This window comes from Hemibagrus wyckioides, linkage group LG17, assembly GCF_019097595.1.
Source record: "Hemibagrus wyckioides isolate EC202008001 linkage group LG17, SWU_Hwy_1.0, whole genome shotgun sequence".
In the NCBI taxonomy this organism is placed as follows: domain Eukaryota; kingdom Metazoa; phylum Chordata; class Actinopteri; order Siluriformes; family Bagridae; genus Hemibagrus; species Hemibagrus wyckioides.
Genome location: NC_080726.1, coordinates 20,470,899 through 20,488,719, shown reverse-complemented (window position 1 = coordinate 20,488,719; position 17,821 = coordinate 20,470,899). Strand labels below are relative to the sequence as shown.

The 17,821-nt window shown below is 34.7% G+C and overlaps 1 protein-coding gene across 2 annotated transcripts in view; it reads right to left on the bottom strand.

The window, feature by feature from the left end:
* Window positions 1-15,349, bottom strand: part of LOC131367840 (alpha-2-macroglobulin-like) — a 37,259-nt gene extending 21,910 nt beyond the window's left edge. The window contains exons 1-30 of one of the 2 annotated variants that reach the window (XM_058413407.1): window positions 15,191-15,349; window positions 13,472-13,652; window positions 13,193-13,349; window positions 13,040-13,092; window positions 12,754-12,774; window positions 12,484-12,649; window positions 12,302-12,386; window positions 11,995-12,118; window positions 11,786-11,906; window positions 11,554-11,663; window positions 11,269-11,439; window positions 10,945-11,175; window positions 10,621-10,833; window positions 10,370-10,519; window positions 8,802-8,927; window positions 8,182-8,284; window positions 7,840-7,978; window positions 7,344-7,569; window positions 7,132-7,258; window positions 6,408-6,529; window positions 6,266-6,317; window positions 6,070-6,153; window positions 3,752-3,928; window positions 3,580-3,655; window positions 3,285-3,441; window positions 3,110-3,193; window positions 2,717-2,879; window positions 2,380-2,570; window positions 2,054-2,269; window positions 1,681-1,802 (exon numbers count right to left, since the gene is read on the bottom strand). In XM_058413407.1, coding sequence (XP_058269390.1) covers window positions 1,681-1,802; window positions 2,054-2,269; window positions 2,380-2,570; window positions 2,717-2,879; window positions 3,110-3,193; window positions 3,285-3,441; window positions 3,580-3,655; window positions 3,752-3,928; window positions 6,070-6,153; window positions 6,266-6,317; window positions 6,408-6,529; window positions 7,132-7,258; window positions 7,344-7,569; window positions 7,840-7,978; window positions 8,182-8,284; window positions 8,802-8,927; window positions 10,370-10,519; window positions 10,621-10,833; window positions 10,945-11,175; window positions 11,269-11,439; window positions 11,554-11,663; window positions 11,786-11,906; window positions 11,995-12,118; window positions 12,302-12,386; window positions 12,484-12,649; window positions 12,754-12,774; window positions 13,040-13,092; window positions 13,193-13,349; window positions 13,472-13,652; window positions 15,191-15,288 — 4,046 coding nt within the window. In that variant the 5' untranslated portion in view covers window positions 15,289-15,349. The remainder of the gene's footprint in view (window positions 1-1,680; window positions 1,803-2,053; window positions 2,270-2,379; window positions 2,571-2,716; window positions 2,880-3,109; window positions 3,194-3,284; window positions 3,442-3,579; window positions 3,656-3,751; window positions 3,929-6,069; window positions 6,154-6,265; window positions 6,318-6,407; window positions 6,530-7,131; window positions 7,259-7,343; window positions 7,570-7,839; window positions 7,979-8,181; window positions 8,285-8,801; window positions 8,928-10,369; window positions 10,520-10,620; window positions 10,834-10,944; window positions 11,176-11,268; window positions 11,440-11,553; window positions 11,664-11,785; window positions 11,907-11,994; window positions 12,119-12,301; window positions 12,387-12,483; window positions 12,650-12,753; window positions 12,775-13,039; window positions 13,093-13,192; window positions 13,350-13,471; window positions 13,653-15,190) is intronic. The other variant, XM_058413408.1, reaches the window with a different exon arrangement.
* Between the last annotated feature and the right edge of the window lie 2,472 nt (window positions 15,350-17,821).

Genomic DNA, 17,821 nt, shown 5'->3' with positions numbered 1-17,821 from the left:
ACACACATATATATATATATATTATAGATAGATAGATAGATAGATAGATAGATAGATAGATAGATAGATAGATAGATAGATAGATAGATAGATCGATTTAGACATAGATATATAGATATATAGTCATACTCTTGAAAATGGACTGTTCACACTGTATACTGCTGAATTAAATTTTCAAGAAGCCATAAAACAATTTCCATTGCATTAGTATCAGCATTTCCTATAATGTCGATGGCATGAGCATGGAATCACCATGATATAAACATAATAAAATAATAACAAAAAAAGAAATCATTATTTGGTTGTTATGCATGCATAATATTGCTAAGTGTATATCTTTTTATTTTTACTTGATATTATTTGGAAGTAATTTAATGTCAGAGTTGAATGATTATACATACAACTTAAGTAAAGTAAGTACACCGATCAGCCATAATATTATGACCACTGACAGCTGAAGTGAATAACTCTGATTATCTCCTCATCATGGCACATGTTAATGGGTGGGATATAAGTGAACATGTTGTCCTCAAAGTTGATGTGTTAGAAGCAGGAAAAATGGACAAGTGTAAGGATTTCAGCGAGTTTGACAAGGGCCAATTTGTGATGGCTAGACCACTGGATCACAGCATCTCCAAAACCGCAGCTCTTGTGGGGTGTTCCCGGTCTGCAGTGGTCAGTATCTATCAAAAGTAGTACAAGGAAGGAACAGTGGTGAACCGGGGACAGGGTCAAGGACGGCCAAGGCTCATGCACATGGGTAGAGAAGGTTAGCCCGTGTGATCTGATCCAATAGACAAGCTACTATTGTTTAAATTGCTGAAGAAGTTAATGCTGGTTCTGATAGAAAGGTGTCAGAATACACAGTGCATCACAGTTTGTTGCGTATGGGGCTGCATAGCTACAGACCAGTCAGGGTGCCCATGCTGACCCCGTGCACTGCCGAAAGCACCAACACTGGGCACATGAGCATCAGAACTGGACTTGGTCTGCTTGGTCTGATGCTTAGGTATACAGTTTCATCACGTAGATTGGTGGGTGCGTGTGTGTCGCTTACCTGGGGAAGAAGCCGAGCCAGCGGAGGCAGTGTGATGCTTTGGGCAATGTTCTGCTGGGAAACCTTGGGTTCTGCCATCCATGTGGATGTTACTTTGACACGTACCACCTACCTAAGCATTGTTACAGATCATGTACACCCTTTCATGGAAACTGTATTCCCTGATGGCTGTGGGCTCTATCAGCAGAATAATGCACCATGCCACAAAGCAAAAATTGTTCAGGAATGGTTTGATGAGCACAAGAACCAGATTGAGGTGTTGACTTGGCCTCCAATTTCCCCAGATCTCAATCCAATTCGAGCATCTGTGGGATGTGTTGGACAAACAAGTCCCATCCATATAGGCCCCCACCTCACAACTTACAGGACTTAAAGGATCTGCTGCTAACATCATGGTGTCAGATACCACAGCACACATGCAGGGATCTAGTGGAGTCCATGCCTCGATGGGTCAGGGCTGTTTTGGCAGCAAAAGGGGGACCAACACAATATTAGGCAGGTGGTCATAATCTTATGGATGATCGGTGTACATATTAAGTAAATCTGTTTCTTAATCACCTTAAGAGTCAGATGCTGTTGTTATTTTTAATTAATTCAAATATTTATCACACTTTCATTCTTACCCAACAGTGAACTTGAGGGACAAAATGTGACCAAATGATTTTGTACAGTTTCCCTCAGTCTTAGCTGTGATGGTCAGTGTACTGATTTCGGTAGGTGTGGGGACATTGTAGAAAAGTGCTGTCTGCAGGAAGGGATTTAAAAACATTAAACAATTAACCAATCAATACATAGATAATAAACAATAATAAACAATAATTAAGCAATTAAAAAGTTTTAATAAATTGTAGAGACTTGAATAAAAAGCATTAGTTGGGGAAATGGCAGTCAGTGCTTATGCAATTGCTTGCAGATTTATAGGACTGTATTTTTCTCTGAGAATAAGTACAATAGAATAGAATAGCTTGTAAGACCGGAGGCATTAATTGCACTGACCTGTACTGACACACAGGTGGAGCCCTTCACTTCAATGCTGAATTTGCCAGGAACATCCTGCAATGATCTTTCTTGGTACAGTAACTTGTTGTTCTGGTTCACATCAAAGTTGTGACTGTCTCCATCTGCTGACTTTACAGTTACTGTGCTAGAGCCTTCTGAGCTGAACACTTTAGTGGAATACAGAGCCAGAGCTTGGAGAGCCACCACTGTGTCCTAAATAAAAACAATCCTTTAAATAATGCTATAAAATTTAGATATTGATTTATCACTATACTGACTAAATGCGGAACTAGCTAAAGGGAACAATGCAATGAATCGAGTACCTGGGTGGAGGAAAAGCCTCCATAGGGATTTTGCTGCTTCACCAGCCAGCTAACTATCCTATTAGCATAGCCCAAATCAGCAGCAGTGAGTTGATCTGAAGTGAGAACAGCGAGCAGCACGTAGGAGCTGATTTCCACTGACAATGAGCTGGACTCATCTAATGCTGACTGAGTCCAGTGAAGATGACCATCTAAAATAAAAGAGACAAGATTATTAGGACGTGTATGTATAATCGTGATAACACTTCTACAGTACAAACCAACGATTATGTCAATTATTACACTCAGTAATTTTTTACTAATATTAGCATTACAAATTCTTCTAATAATTCAGTACCTCCTGAAATGGCAACATCATCCAACTCTTTCAGTAGCTGCTCTCGAATTTCCTTCTCTCCAGCCAGACTGAAAGTGTAGGCCAACAGTGCAGTGGCGTAGGTGTTTGTTAGGTTACCAACAGAGGACTTGAGGCACAACAATCCGTTTTTCACAACAGGATCCTATAAATAAAACATAGCACATAATTGTCTCAAAAAAAAATAACAAATTGGTTGAATGGATGATCAAATTTTAAAGGCAGAACTTATCAGTAAAAAGGCCAGTATGAATGTTCAATTTAGCCACAATTTAACTTTATTAAATCTGCACACTCCTGGTTGAATTATAAATTAGATTAATTTTATTGTTTTATTGTGAATGTAGTAAAAAAAGAGAGAGATCATGCTCTTACCTGGGTGGCATTATCTGTATTACCCAATTCGAGCAATGATGCAGTGATGTAAGCAGTAATAGTCACATCATCATTTACACCACCCTACAATGTCAAAATAATATGCATGACATGGAGATATAAATAAATTAAAAAATGTGTTTTGTAGTTTGAACTGCCCCAGTAAAATACATACCTTCATTCTGTTATGGAACAGACTACCCACTTGTATGAAACAGCCATCTGGTCTCTGCATATTTGTGAGCCATTTCTTTGTACTTTTAATGATTTCTGGATCAATAAAGATGTAACGTTGTGCTTTGCCAAAAGTCCTCAATACAAAAGCAGTTAACCTGGTGGTGGAGATGTATTTGTAAAAATAGTTTTGTACATTCCAGAATTATATAAAAATTCATAGTAAATAATACACACTTAATAAAACAAATTTCAAATTCTCAGGTAAATGGTGGTTTGCTTGAAGAAATTCTTACCATGTGTTCCCCTCTCCCCTGCCAAATGTGCTATATGCACCATTGAAATGTTTATAGTTTAGCTGCCTCTGGTATCCTGTGTAAAGGCAAATATTTTATTCGAGTTCAGAAGTCTGTTCAGAATGACTAATAATGACTGTAACAATTTGAATGCCAAAGAAAGGTCACTGACCACTCTTTAGAAAACCAGTAGCCCTCTCACGGATATCTGAGGTGAGCTGCTCAGTGTTCTCTAGATACTGAAGAATGTAGACGTTTGGGGCGAGGAGAGCGATGTTTTGTTCGCCACAGCCATATGGCATCTTTAGCATTCCACCGAGATTTTGTAATGCACGGCCAAGTATGTCTCCTATAAATGAACACAAAAATATTCTTTATCTGTTTAGTTAAAAACTGACAAAGCATATAGTTGTTTAGAATGTAGAGAACCTTTCATTCTTATTAAAACTAGAAATGTATAGCTTTGAGTTCAATGCCCAACAGAGAGGCTAGCCTTCCATATACACTGGAAAAAAGTCAATATAATACTGACTTAATAATAATCTGATTAATAATAATAATAATAATAATAATAATCATAATAATCATAATAATAATAATAATAATAATAATAATAATAATAACAACAGCAACAATAATAATAAATAATAATCATCATCATCATCATCATCTTTAGATTATAAACTAGGGTTCATGGTTATCTTTACAATTTGCACAGAAACAATCACAGCTCAGATTGTCAGAAATTATATAGGTTTGAAACTTCAAAAGAGCAACATATTGATTTTGTAAATATGCTGAAATTTTGGCATTAAACTTTTTAATATCGAAACAGTGTCTTCTCTGTAACCGACATAGCACAAGTTCCCTGTGACAGCACCAGACCCAGGACCCAGGACAATGCTGTCCCAACAGCTGGAAAAATGAAGACTCCAGTCATAAGAAGAGACCAAATCAGATGGACTGAAGAGACCAAGAAAACCTTTAACATTTTCAGATAGATGCGTCTGACAAAAACACTGGAGCTATCCTATCCTTAATACTCAAAAAGATTGATCTTAGAACCTGTGATGGAAATCAGCCGTAAGTTTCATTCACAATAAAAATCATTTTTAACAGTTTAGGAAAATGCAACAAAATAGAGAAACGCATATATTACCTGATGTGAATGGAATTTGTCTTAAATTGCTGGCTCAGTATAAGTATACAGTATCTCACAGAAGTGAGTACACCCCTCAGATTTTTGTAAGTATTTTATTTTATTATATATAACCAAATAAGTTTATCTTGGTCTCATCTGACCACAGGACATGGTTCCAGTAATCCATGTCCTTAGTCTGCTTGTCTTCAGCAAACTGTATGCTGGCTTTCTTGTGAATCATATTTGGTAGAGGATTCCTTCTGGGACAACAGCCATGCAGACCATTTTGACCATCCTCAGAGAGTTCTTTACCATGAGGTGCCATGTTGAACTTCCAGTGACCAGTATGAGAGAGTGTGAGAGCAATAACACCAAATTTAACACACCTGCTCCCTATTCACACCTGAGACCTTGTAACAGTAACAAGTCACATGACACCGGGGAGGGTAAATGGCAAATTGGGCCCAATTTGGACATTTCCACTTAGGGGTGTAGTCACTTTTGTTGCCAATGGTTTAGACATTAATGGCTGTGTGTTGAGTTATTTTGAGGGGACAGCAAATTTACACTGTTACACAGGCTGTACACTCACTACTTTACATTGTAGCAGAGTGTCATTTCATCAATGTTGTCACATGAAAAGATATAATAAAATATTATAAAATATGATATATAAAATATAAAACGTGAGGGGTGTACTCACTTTTGTGAGATACTGTAAATATAAGTTTAAGTTTAAAGACCGATAAAAAGACTTTGAGACTTTGTTCAGAACTATAACATGAATAAATCACAGGTATGCACTATTGGCTCTCCAAAACAAAATAAAAAATACTTGGAGATGGATGCAAGACCAGACAGACTAGCTTGAGCCAGAAACAGTAAAGAGCTACCTCTCATATTTATTGTCACTTAATATTTACTGCATCCTCCTAAAGCTATACTTTTCCTTGATTTCACTTAGTTATACTGCATTTGCTATATAGTACTGTTCTTCTGCTTGTGTTCGAAGGTCTGGAAAAGTCTTCTACTCTAGGAAATTCTGGATGACAGAGGCATGAAATATACAGGTAATTAGCATGATCTGGCATGATTAGAAAGGAAAAATAAATATATGACATTTGTATGGAATTCAGTTGGCTGTTTCAAGTCTGGCCCAGAATGAATAGCAAGCACAATTTCCTTTTTAATACTTTGTTGGATTTCTTATCAAAGTGTGTTGTCTTTAACTGTATTCATTAGCATAAGACAAGCAGGGTGTTATAAAGCACAAATACATTTTTTATTCAGATTTATTCATTCATTTTACTTTATAGTTCTTCTATTTTCCTTAATGTTTTATGCCTTACCAAGCACTGAAACAGAAGCTCGTGCTGATCCCTTTATTACATCCTCAGGAAGAATCAGCTCCAGCTCCTCAGAAACACTGTTGCCTGTGAATAAGTTGAAATGCAGCTCCATCATCAATGAGCAGTAAAACCTTATACACATCAGTTGTAAACCAACCAGATAAAATTCAACTGCAAAAATATTTGCGAGCCTAACCTTGTGGGCATAATAACCAACTCTGGCTCTTTGTTTTCTCAGTTCCTTCAGCCTACAGGGAAAAGAACATTATAAAATCATAACCTAACAAACAAAAAAAGGTTTACAGATTTAAAACTATGTTTCTTTTCAAGACTCTGACCTGTACAATGAGGCTTCGTGTAACTGTGTCAATACGGCCTCTCTCTGGAACACTCACAATCTCATTATCACACACAGTCTGGGATTGTTCTGCCTCTGCACTCATGGTCACATTCACGACTCCTGTAGCAAAAAGAAGGTAATTCTATTTAAGTAAAATCCATTGCAGCAGATATGTGATCATGGACCCTGTTTCAAATTGGTATGAAAAAAACAAGAACCCAAAAAAAAAAGTCACAGGAATGAGATATTTCTACTTTCCACTGGGCTTTACAATGTCCCTATTCTTTACAGAGGCCACTAATTTTACATGTTATTTCCGTTTCTGCTTTGTAAATAAGTTCTGCAAAATCTGTTCTGGCCATAAGCACATTATAAACGCATACTGCCAATGTGAATTAGAAAATGCATTTTGTTAATATATGAAGTTTGCATTTTAACCATTACAAGGGTGCACACAGTTACAGTAGGGCTACAAGTTCAAGTTTGGTAATGTTCTATTTACATCATATTATTTATACATCATTATTTAAATCATATGCTGTACATGTTCATCCTTATGCTCTACAGTAAATATATATTCTTAGGCACTTTTGCAGATTGACTATAAACATATAAACTAATGCAGGTTGTGCTCAACATATTTGCTCAGTGTATGCCCACCTTTTAGAATACTATGTACAAAAAAATAGACTTTGCGTGTCTGAAAGAGTTAAAGGACTGACCAAGCACAGAGGGGATTAGAGTCCACTTGAAGGTCTTTCTTCCATTTGCACACAGGCAGGATGAATACTCGCCCTCAGAAGATGGTTCCAGAGTGTAATCTGAGGAAGGGGCTGGAGTCACTTTAACCTGTCAGTGAGGAATAGGTGATTAATGTACTGTTCAAATTAATTGACATATCTGTAAATATATATCTCTTTTGGTCTTGCAGTACCATAATGCATTTGGAAAGATAATTGAAGACAGTGGCCTTCAGCTCAAAAACCTCTCCCCGGATAATGGAGTAGGGCAACGAGAGCTCCAGGAAGAAGGGCTGAAACACAGTGAGCTGAACAGGAGGGGCCAGACCCAGACCCTTAGAGGATACGCAGAATGCCTCTGTCTCCCAAGTGGTGATGGTGTCAGGAACAGTGACAGGAAGCTGTACTGATCCAGAGTCTCTGTGGACAATCACTGTAATCAATTTCTGTTATGTTTTTATCAAAAAGACAACTTGCATTATTCAGTATATTCTATTTACGTTAATACTTGCTAATAAAACTGCTAAAATATTCTTTGGCAGAATGAAACAGTCACTATCATCGCATATGTAGAGAAGCACTGTCGAAACAAAAGAATCTAAGCAATAGGTCCATCAATTTTAAGTCTTTAAAAGACTAAAATTCAAAAGTAATTTGTAGTATAATTAGTCAATATGCTAATTCACTAACCCCACTTCAGACAATTGCCATATCCAAGTTTCTGGGAAGAATTTGCGAACTGTCTCGATGGGTTCAAAACCAGAATCTGGTGTTGCTAGTCCCATTTGCACATTAGGAGAACCAAGTCCCCCTCTTGCCATGTACATCACTGAAAACGAGCAAACACTTAAATAATTAGGATGTAGTAACCTTTTGATCTGTGAGGCTAATTAGTACAAATAGCAATAAGAGCTATACATGTCAACGTAGTACATCAGCTGTACCCATAATTTACTGAATTATGCATTATAATGTAATATACATAACAAATGTATGTATGATGTGCCTACATATGTGTGTGTGTATATGTACCTTCATGTCCATATCCAAATCTGTTGTAATACTGCACACCTTTGTATATCAAACACTCAGGTGGTCTAAGAGCCACATTTGTTGCAATCTTCAGCCCCACTCCCTGTCAGATGGTAAGTGAAAATCAGTGTAGTATATTATTGAACTTATGTAATAAACCAAAATATTTTCAAATGAAATAAAAATCAATAATATGTATTGGTTTTTTTTATATACATTTAATCTTTTCTAAGCAGTTGTAGGATGCTTTCATGAAACTTTTATTTCTTACAGTTATTATTAATAATATTATTGATAGTACATCTTGTTTCTGCTACTATCTGCAATCCACACAAAAAAACCTAGGAGTGTCACACATTTTTCCTTGTGATTGTACCGGTGATTGTTATTTAGAACATTTTCTTACCCCCTAAAATTGTGTTCATCAACATCAGGATTAGACCATAAATTGATTTGACAATACCCATGCAGCCAGTTACAAAAAGGCACATTTTGCAAACACTATTTTCAGTTACAAACGATTTTACATTGTATATATGTCCTTAAACTGTGATAACATTCAACACATACACATTTCAGTAATCAGTTAAGCAACATTTTACAAACAATCGATCATTTACCTTTAATGTATTGTAAGCATTGTCAGTCCCTGCATTTCGCCGAGATCTAACATTCAAGCATTCCTGAGCATCTTCAACCTGATATGGATATTCTGATAATGCTTTCACTGGCAACAAATTAAATATCTATGGGAGATACAGTTTGTCATTATTATAAGATGATACAATAGGTCTTAAAACACACAAAAATTACTTTGTGCCCCTGTGCATGTACAATTACATTAACATAAAATATATATTACTTACCACTTACTTTACATTCTTTTCCTCTGTATGCAATAAATTGCAATAAAACACATTACTACAGATGTGTGTATTGTGATATAATATGTTCTATGTTATAACAATCCTGACCTGAAAGCCCAAGAACAGTGTGAGACTTTGCACTGAGTTGTATCACACCACTCTGGGCATGAACTATTTTGCTAACAACACCTCCTTTCATGCATTATTGCTTATGTATTATTTAATACTGCATATGACAGCTGGAAGAACTAAACCCTTTCAAACACCTCCTGACCTCTTGAAAAACATGAAAGTTCATCCTTCCTTCTAGATACAGCCAGTACAGGAAATATTTCTTTGGTTTTTATTCATTTATATTACACAAATGTTACTGAGTAATAAAATGTTTAAATGTGACAGCAGCACTAAATATAGAATATAAAGCGTAGGGCAGTCAAGGCTGAGCGCTGCAAGCCGTAGATCTTTTGGATTCTTGTCATATCCCCAGCCCTGTATTGTAACTGGCTGTTACCCTAATGTGTTTTTCCTCTGATTAGTTCTATTTAAACTCTTGTGGTCTCGTACTCTCTTCAAAGTATTCATTTAGTTTCCAATGTGGTCCATCTATACCAAGCCTTTGTTAATGTTCACACTTTCTGTTTTGTTTTTATTTTTTAATTTTTGCTATGTTCACCCTGGTGATCCTGCCCATCTCGAAATATACTTTGCTGATGGCCTTAACCCAGCTCGTTTTCGGATTATCATTTTGTCTAACACTTTTGGACTGTTCGTCTGGATTATTATAATTAAAGATCCCTCCAGCTGCTGCTGTGACGAGATGCTGCATGTTTTATACCCTTATTTCTGAACTGTGCTTTCCCTGTGTGCCTGATTTGTGGTTGTCCTAGGACTGCTTTTCCTGCCTAGTTTTTCATTCCTGGTGTCTGCACTGGCACAAGATTCAAGACTAATATAATTATACTGCCAAAAGTCCAAAAGACCACAAACTTTCAACAGTAGTAATGCAATATCTGTTCTTTCTAGTTAATGGAAACAATTACTCCAAAAATCTGCTAAAAAAGTTACAAATGTTATGTAATATAGTATTGCTAGAAAATGAATCAGAACATTTTTTAGTTAGGTTTTTTTTTTTGATTGTTTTAACATTTTTATTCTTATATTTATTTATTCTTATATTTTTAGTAACTTCTGAACATGTACTCACTGCAAATGTAATTGTATGTAAACGTATTTACATACAATTACATTTGAAATCCACTTAGAGGGCACTAATTTTTAAAGGCTCAAAACTATGTATATGTCCAAGACAATCTTAACTCCACCTTGTCAGTGTTTAAACGGTTTCCAGACTCCAAGATGAACACACTCTGATCCACAGCACTGAGGCCACACACTGAACCAGGATGAGCTGAGAGCTCGAGATTGTTCTCCTCACCTGGAACTGCTTTAGATGGTGAGAACTGTAGCGAAACCTGGAGTCCACCAAAGAACAAAAGTGTTGTGCAGAAATCTGATACATGTTGATAACTAGTGAACTTTAAAAAAGAACTGCGACACAAAACCTGATGGTTACCTTATTTCTGAAACATTTTTCAACATCAAAATTTTTGCTGCCAGCGATGACATTCTCACTGGGCAGGACAGCGTATGCCACAACCTGCACTACAGGAGCCAGTTCTTCATGAACAGATAGTTTAAATGAGGCTTTTGCTGTTCCATAAGCTATTGACTCTTCCACTTCAACGTTTTCATGCCCATAATGAACTATGGCTCCTTTAGATAAGACCTGAACCAGAAAGTTAAATCTGAATCACTGTCAGGTGCTTTTAAATTAAGATGCTAGAATCCAGGTAATGCAGATTTTACTGTATCTACAATTTTACTGCATTGTACTTACCACGTATATAAGATCAATACTGTAACTTTTAATAGTTTCATCAACAATATCGGCTATAATGTTTATGGGAATTTCAGCACCACATTTAAACGGCACCTCTGGGCTGTCTATTGACAGTATATTGGCGTTTGGTCTGGCATATGTAGCAGGTTGGGGCAGATATACATGTGCTTCAGCACTTGAAAAAAATGGTGTTCTGTATTTATAGGTTTCCTCTGGATAGACACTGGCCTAGATAACAATAAAACAGAAACAGAATTTGTTTATTTAAATGGCTTTTTTTAAATTACCATTTTTGTGAGTGCTTAGGTTGTCATACCATACCCTCAATGTTATATCTGTTTTAGGATGTTCAGGTGACGCAACTGAAAATTCTGCTAATCCATTACTATCTGTAGTGAGATTGAGTAGCAACTTCCTAGACCACCAGTTACCTTCTAAAAGATACACCTTCTTGTTAGGAATTGGTGTTCCATTGTAGCTAGTAACTTTAACCTGTTGACCAGGAAAAGTCAAAATGCTGTAAATTTGGACAAGGCTGGCAAAAACCTCACAAATATAAAAGCGAAATCAGTGAAGCAATTAAATTTAAAATCAAGAAAATCTTACTTTTCCTTCTATAGCTTTTTCTCGTTCAAAGGTTTTTGGTAAATCCACAAGTTCCACTTTACCAATTTCGTATTTGAATGATATGATTACATATTCTACCATGGAAAATTCTAAACAAAAAGAACAAAATACAGTATATAACTTATTATTAAATAAAAATGTTTAAAAATAGTGCTTAGTGTAATTAATGTTTTTCTCAGCTCTGTTCTAAAGAGATCTGTTACTGACCCACCTGTTCCTTCCTCTGTCAGTATAACAGTAGCATTAAGGTTGTCCTCCAAATGTTCTTCAAATTCAGAATTCATGAAAGTTGACACATTCAATATATGTAAGGCACAACCAGTCTTTCCCATCTATTAAGAAAACACGAAAACAAATACAGGGTTATATCAGTATAGAGATATAAACATTAGACTCTTTAATATAGTGTTACTTTCGCACCTCCACTGTTTCCACCAGGCATGGTGAAACCTTTGGAGCGTTCTGATGGTGAATATAATTCGGCCGAAATTTACGACACACTTGCACCAGTGCTGCACCAGGTACAGGCTGTCCATAAGTGTACCTTTAAAATGCACAAGCATTGACATTGCTTTGAGGTTTTGAGGGTTTATCCTCGATTTTCAAGTGAATGTTGAATATTGTTCTTAAATGTTTTCGGTAAGACATTTAAGGTCTTTAAATTTTAAAGTAAAGTAATAAATTTAAAACTCTATTTTAGTGGTTTTCTCATGAAATTATCACTCACTTTCCACAAATCTCCAGCTTCAGTTGCTCCTCACCAACATTGTGTTCTTGTGGTGTTTTTACTGTAACCTCAAACCTGGGCAAAACTACAAGTCAAATGTATTTTTTTATTACAGTAAATTAATAATTATTTTAGTTCTGTGTCAGCAGAAAAAAAGGTACTCTCATAGTGGTGTAACTTACCATACTTTTTCACCTTAAAGTCGTGTGAGATCAACCTATTTTCAATTTTAGCAGTTAATTTATATTGTCCCTGTGAGGCCTCAGCATTTATTTCATGAGAAAGCTGCAGTATTACACCTGCGGGGGACAGATCTGTCCACTGACCAATCCTGTTACGACGATTATCCTGTTTGTTTAATAAAAATATTAAAGAGTCACAATTAAATGTGTTTAAATATTAAAAATCAGCAACCGTATTAAAAAAAATTATGTAAAGTTTCATTTACTTACTTCAAGAATTACTGAGTTGTACTGTAATGGAGAAAATGACATACACATATTTCTGATTAAGAGACTATCAAACTGCTTCTAACATTAAATGAATTTATTAGAATATCACTATGAAACAAAGATATTAAACAAAGACAAAACAATATGTGCATAGAGAAATTAAACAATTAATATTATATCGGAGACCCTTATTGTATAGCTAAATATACAGCACAGAATGGTTTGCAAAACCTGCGATTCTGCATTATATGGATGCACTTTGAGACACAGAGACTTTGTCTTCTACCTTTTGTTTCAGGGGAATAAAATTAGAATCCATAGTGACAATTCTGAAATTCACTGTTGAAAAACAATGTTAGAGAAACGTGATGTTTTGAGTTCAGTAACACAAAACCTTTATTAAACAATGAATTGTGTGAATATTGCAGAAATTGATCACCTGTTTGGCCTGGATTGTAGATGGGTTTATCAGTCTGAATAAATACCAATGTGTTGTAGGATTTAAACATCACTTTCCTTTTCTCTGTCATCTCAAAACTTTCACCTTTGATTTCTACTTTAATCTCCTGCACTGATTCACTCTCTACCTGTGGAGCCTGTGAAGATGTATTCAATTGTAGGATCACAACAAACATTACTACTACTACTACTACTACTACTACTACTACTACTAATAATAATAATAATAAGTATGTAAGTAATCATCTGGATTTCTGACCTCAAAATGAGAGCAGCGATGAAAGTCCTTTTCCACTGCCTCATGTAAAAGAGTTTTGTTCTGGTTGTTGTGAACCAGATAAATGTTCATTTGTAGAGTCTCATTAGGCTTCAGAAGACTCACACACAATTTAGCATCAGAGCCAGCCTCTATTACTGCAGGAAATGTCACCATGAAATATCTAAAGACGAAAAAGTAATATTTATGAAAGTGCAAGATACACTATTCTATTAAGCTCAGTGACAGTCTCCTAAACTCAATAATCACTACTACTGCAAAAGTGAATACAGAGTGCCTCAAGTTAAATAAAATGAAAGAACATTTAAAATACAAATTGGTGTCAAACAGCATGTCAGTAAAGTCTAAAATAAAGTTACATTTTTATGTTTAGAAATATGCTAGTATGAAACACTGCACTGTCGTATTACGATTGCATTCTGGCATATGTGTGGTCATTCTTCCTATTCTTAATAATCATTTATCTCATGTATCAACTGTTGATTATGTAGGACATATATGGATATATTGAGAATTGTTTTAGATGTAGCAGATGTAACATGCATTGTAATGAGGCAACATGCAAGTGTGTGTCTTGAGCATAACTGGAGCAAAATAGGAAACAAGAAGGACTAGGCACATACTTAACAAACACACCAAGAATTTGTGAAAACAAACTTATACGGGGAAACAGTGAACAAATGTGCTATGTCTTTGTGTTGTTTTGGTTCTGTCTCTTCCTTCTTTTTGTTGGACACATGTTTACAAATGTATTTAGACCTGCAACATGCTTAGGCTCAGTGATGGTAAACTCATGCAAAATGAATGGCTTATCTAGGAAGTATCATGTAATTTAATGGCATGAAACATTTTATGAATTACATGTTAGTTATAGCTTCAATTCAATTCAGTTTATTTAAAATGTGACATAAAGATCAGAATGTTAAAATAATATAATAAAATAATATAATAAAATAATAAAATGTTCTGAATATTAAAAATAAAATAAAACTGAATGAATTCATACTAGGGAAATATATTAAAAACCACCATGATTATTTATTTTGAATGAACCTAAGTGAAAATTCAAATTATTTTTTAGTATTATTTTCAAATTATTTTCAAATGTCATTTTTTTCCACTGTTCACAAATTCATGGCATTCTCATGTCAGTCATTTGGGCATGCATACTCCGTAGAGGGGGAGACATCAGGGAATGCATATTGAATTTTGCAACCTGACTTTGCTTGAATTTGAGGTTTTTGAATATTAGTGAATCTGATTATCTAAATTTGTAAACACAGATTTTAAAATGTGAATTATAAAGTGTAAAACACTTGAAAACCTCATCAAACCTCTTTTCAATTTCAAAGAGACTCATTCTAAATAAATAAATAAATAAATAAATAAATAAATAAATAAATAAATAAATAAATAAAGACAGATTTCAAACCAGTTCCTTTTCCGATTGCATTAATAATAATTTAATGGCATGTTAAAAATCAAATAATTTATAATATTTAAATTTAGTCATTTTTCTGCTTTCATATGCAATTTAAATATGAAATTTTATGAAACACACAAACACACATGCCACAAGATGGAATGAGAACTTAAAAACCCAACCAAAATGCTACATATGCACATGAATAGTGTATTACAGTATGACACAGAATAGATCACTGTATTTTTTACCACCAGAAATCCTTTATGATTACTTACGGTCCTGAATCTTTTCCATGAACAGAAAGAAAGAAGAAGCAGGCTAACAGTAGCCTTATTCTTATGCGGACCCGACCAGCCACCATGATGAAGTCCATCGTAAAAGGCAAGTTCTAATGTTTGAGGACCTTTTTAAAGACTCAGCCCAAAAGAGGTCCATCTGCTGTTATCCTGTCACTAATGATTAACCAGTATTCCCATTCCACTACAAATGCTATATGTCAAAGTTCAGTGGCATGCAGAAACTTTAACTGTGTGAAATCTATAAAAAAATAAGTAAAATCTCTTTTGTCTCATGATTCTATTGATAGCCAATACCACACAAAGTAGGCAATGGGCCATGTTTACATAGCAGTATTGTCCAAAAGTTCATACTTGGAATTAAGACAAAATATTAACTACTGTAAACTGTTATTCAGAATCAGAATCAGTTTATTCACCGTATATGTAATGTAATATTTGTATATTAGGATGGTAGTTGTATTGTTTTGTCTGAGATGTTGATTGACCAAACACCAAGAAAAAAAAATCATAATACATGGATATAAAGGTCCTCTGATTACTTTTAGAAATGCTACAAGATGATGATATGCCAAATCTAATGAAGATGAACAATATTTGTAGGATGAGTAGTAAAAATGGCCCTTAGATGGAATTATTTTTGAAGGTTATTGTAACTTAACACATAACCAGTATGTTGCACTATCACGAAATTTGTGGAATAGCCTCAGGACACAATCTTGAAGATGCCTACCAGGTTTCATGTCACTACACAAAGTCATTTCTGAGATGGAGACTCATGTTTGATGGGTTCACGGTCAGACTGATAACCCATTCAAACCATTTAGAGTATGCAAAATGCTTTTGATAACTTTAATCCAGGTTAGTCTGAAGATGATGCATGCTTTGATGGACATAATTTGTTTAGGAAGAAGTAAGAATGAGGTGAGAAAGAGGTGAATATTTGACAAAATCCAATATCTTAGATTGCTTGAATTTCAAGAGTTTATGAGGCATTCAAATATTATGAGAAAAAGTTGTTATAATTCTTGACTATTATCTGGCACAAAACATCTTACTACGTTGAGGGTGTGGTCCTGAAGATGCTTCTCAGGTTTTGTGATAAAATGTAGATGTATTAAAATGTAGATGTAGAAGATCTCGTTCCTGTGGTACTTTTTGGAAAAGCAGGGTAGGAAGTATTAGCCGATGATTTTTTCAGTGGCCTTTGATAGTGCACCAAACCAAATGGTGATGGCAGACATACGGGTGCTTTCCATACTGGCAGTATACAATTGCACTAGAATAGCCTGGAGTAGATGGAACTTTGCCAAGTGGCGTGAGATGATGTATGATGCAGTGACAGTGCTCACTGATGAATTATTAAGGATGAGCTGGAAGGGGCGAAGATATCTCTACATTTACTGAAATAAATATTTATAGCCATCTATATATGTTTATATATGTTTATGAAATATATTTATGCAGCAGGGATTAGAAAATAGGATTTTCTTTGAAAAAACTGTGACCAAATATATGACAAATTTCAGTGACTTAAGCTTATGAAATAGTTTTATAAATATTTTATATAAACATAGAGATGTCAGCTTTGATTTTTTTGGGTTTCTGACTGAGTGTGACATTTAGGATAATATTCTAAAACTAAACTAATACATTAAAGAACTATAAAAGGGGTTTAAAAACTTTTTAAATGTATTCAGTAATATAAATGGAAATTCTGTGGGTTGGATGAAAACAACTGAGCACTAAGAAACTTTGGTTCTGAAATTAAAAACTACTACATTCTGAATTTTTTCATTAATCAGTGTACTATACACTGTTTACTTACTCTGTTTAACATTCGGCCATGTTATGTAATCTGTTTCTCTTGTACAAATATCTCACCCACACAGGCCTTGATCTTTATGCAATTTACTTAAACAAAAGGCTGCAAAATAATTATTTTGTCAAGGATTTTTAGAGGTAAAAAAATAATAATTGCAGATTGATTGCAGGACTCAGCATTTTAGATATATGACAAAAGCATTTCTAATTGCAATATGTTCAAAAAATAGATAAACACAGAAACCAATACAAATACTTTATTCTCCTGTGGTGTTATTTTTATATGATAGTATGTCCACACCTACAGATAATTTAGCTTTTTTAAGATTATATAGGCTAACCTGACATCATCTAGAATGAATGAATGAATCAGTATCCATGTTCTGTTTACACTCTGACAGAATAGAAAATGTGTGACAAACATTCAGTTTGACAAGCCAGAGAAAAACATTTATTATTAGCTGTTGTTCTACATATGCTTCATGAAAAAAAGTCTGAACTTTCCAGTGTAACTAGGGGTGGTTCATAGTAACATTCTTAGTAATAGATTTTGTGTTGTTTTTCCTCATTGTTGTGGTAAATTTGGTATTTTATAATAAAAATTGTAAATGGTATTTTTAATGTATTTAATGCTAAACATGTTTTAGAGACTTAGTATTTAAAATTTTGTATTTATTATTTAAAAACTACTTTCGAATTCTCTAAGGATTTCATTAATGCCTTAATGCACAAGCCTTATTGAACTGTAAATGTAGAAGTCCTTCTGGCTAAAAATGTCAACATTTT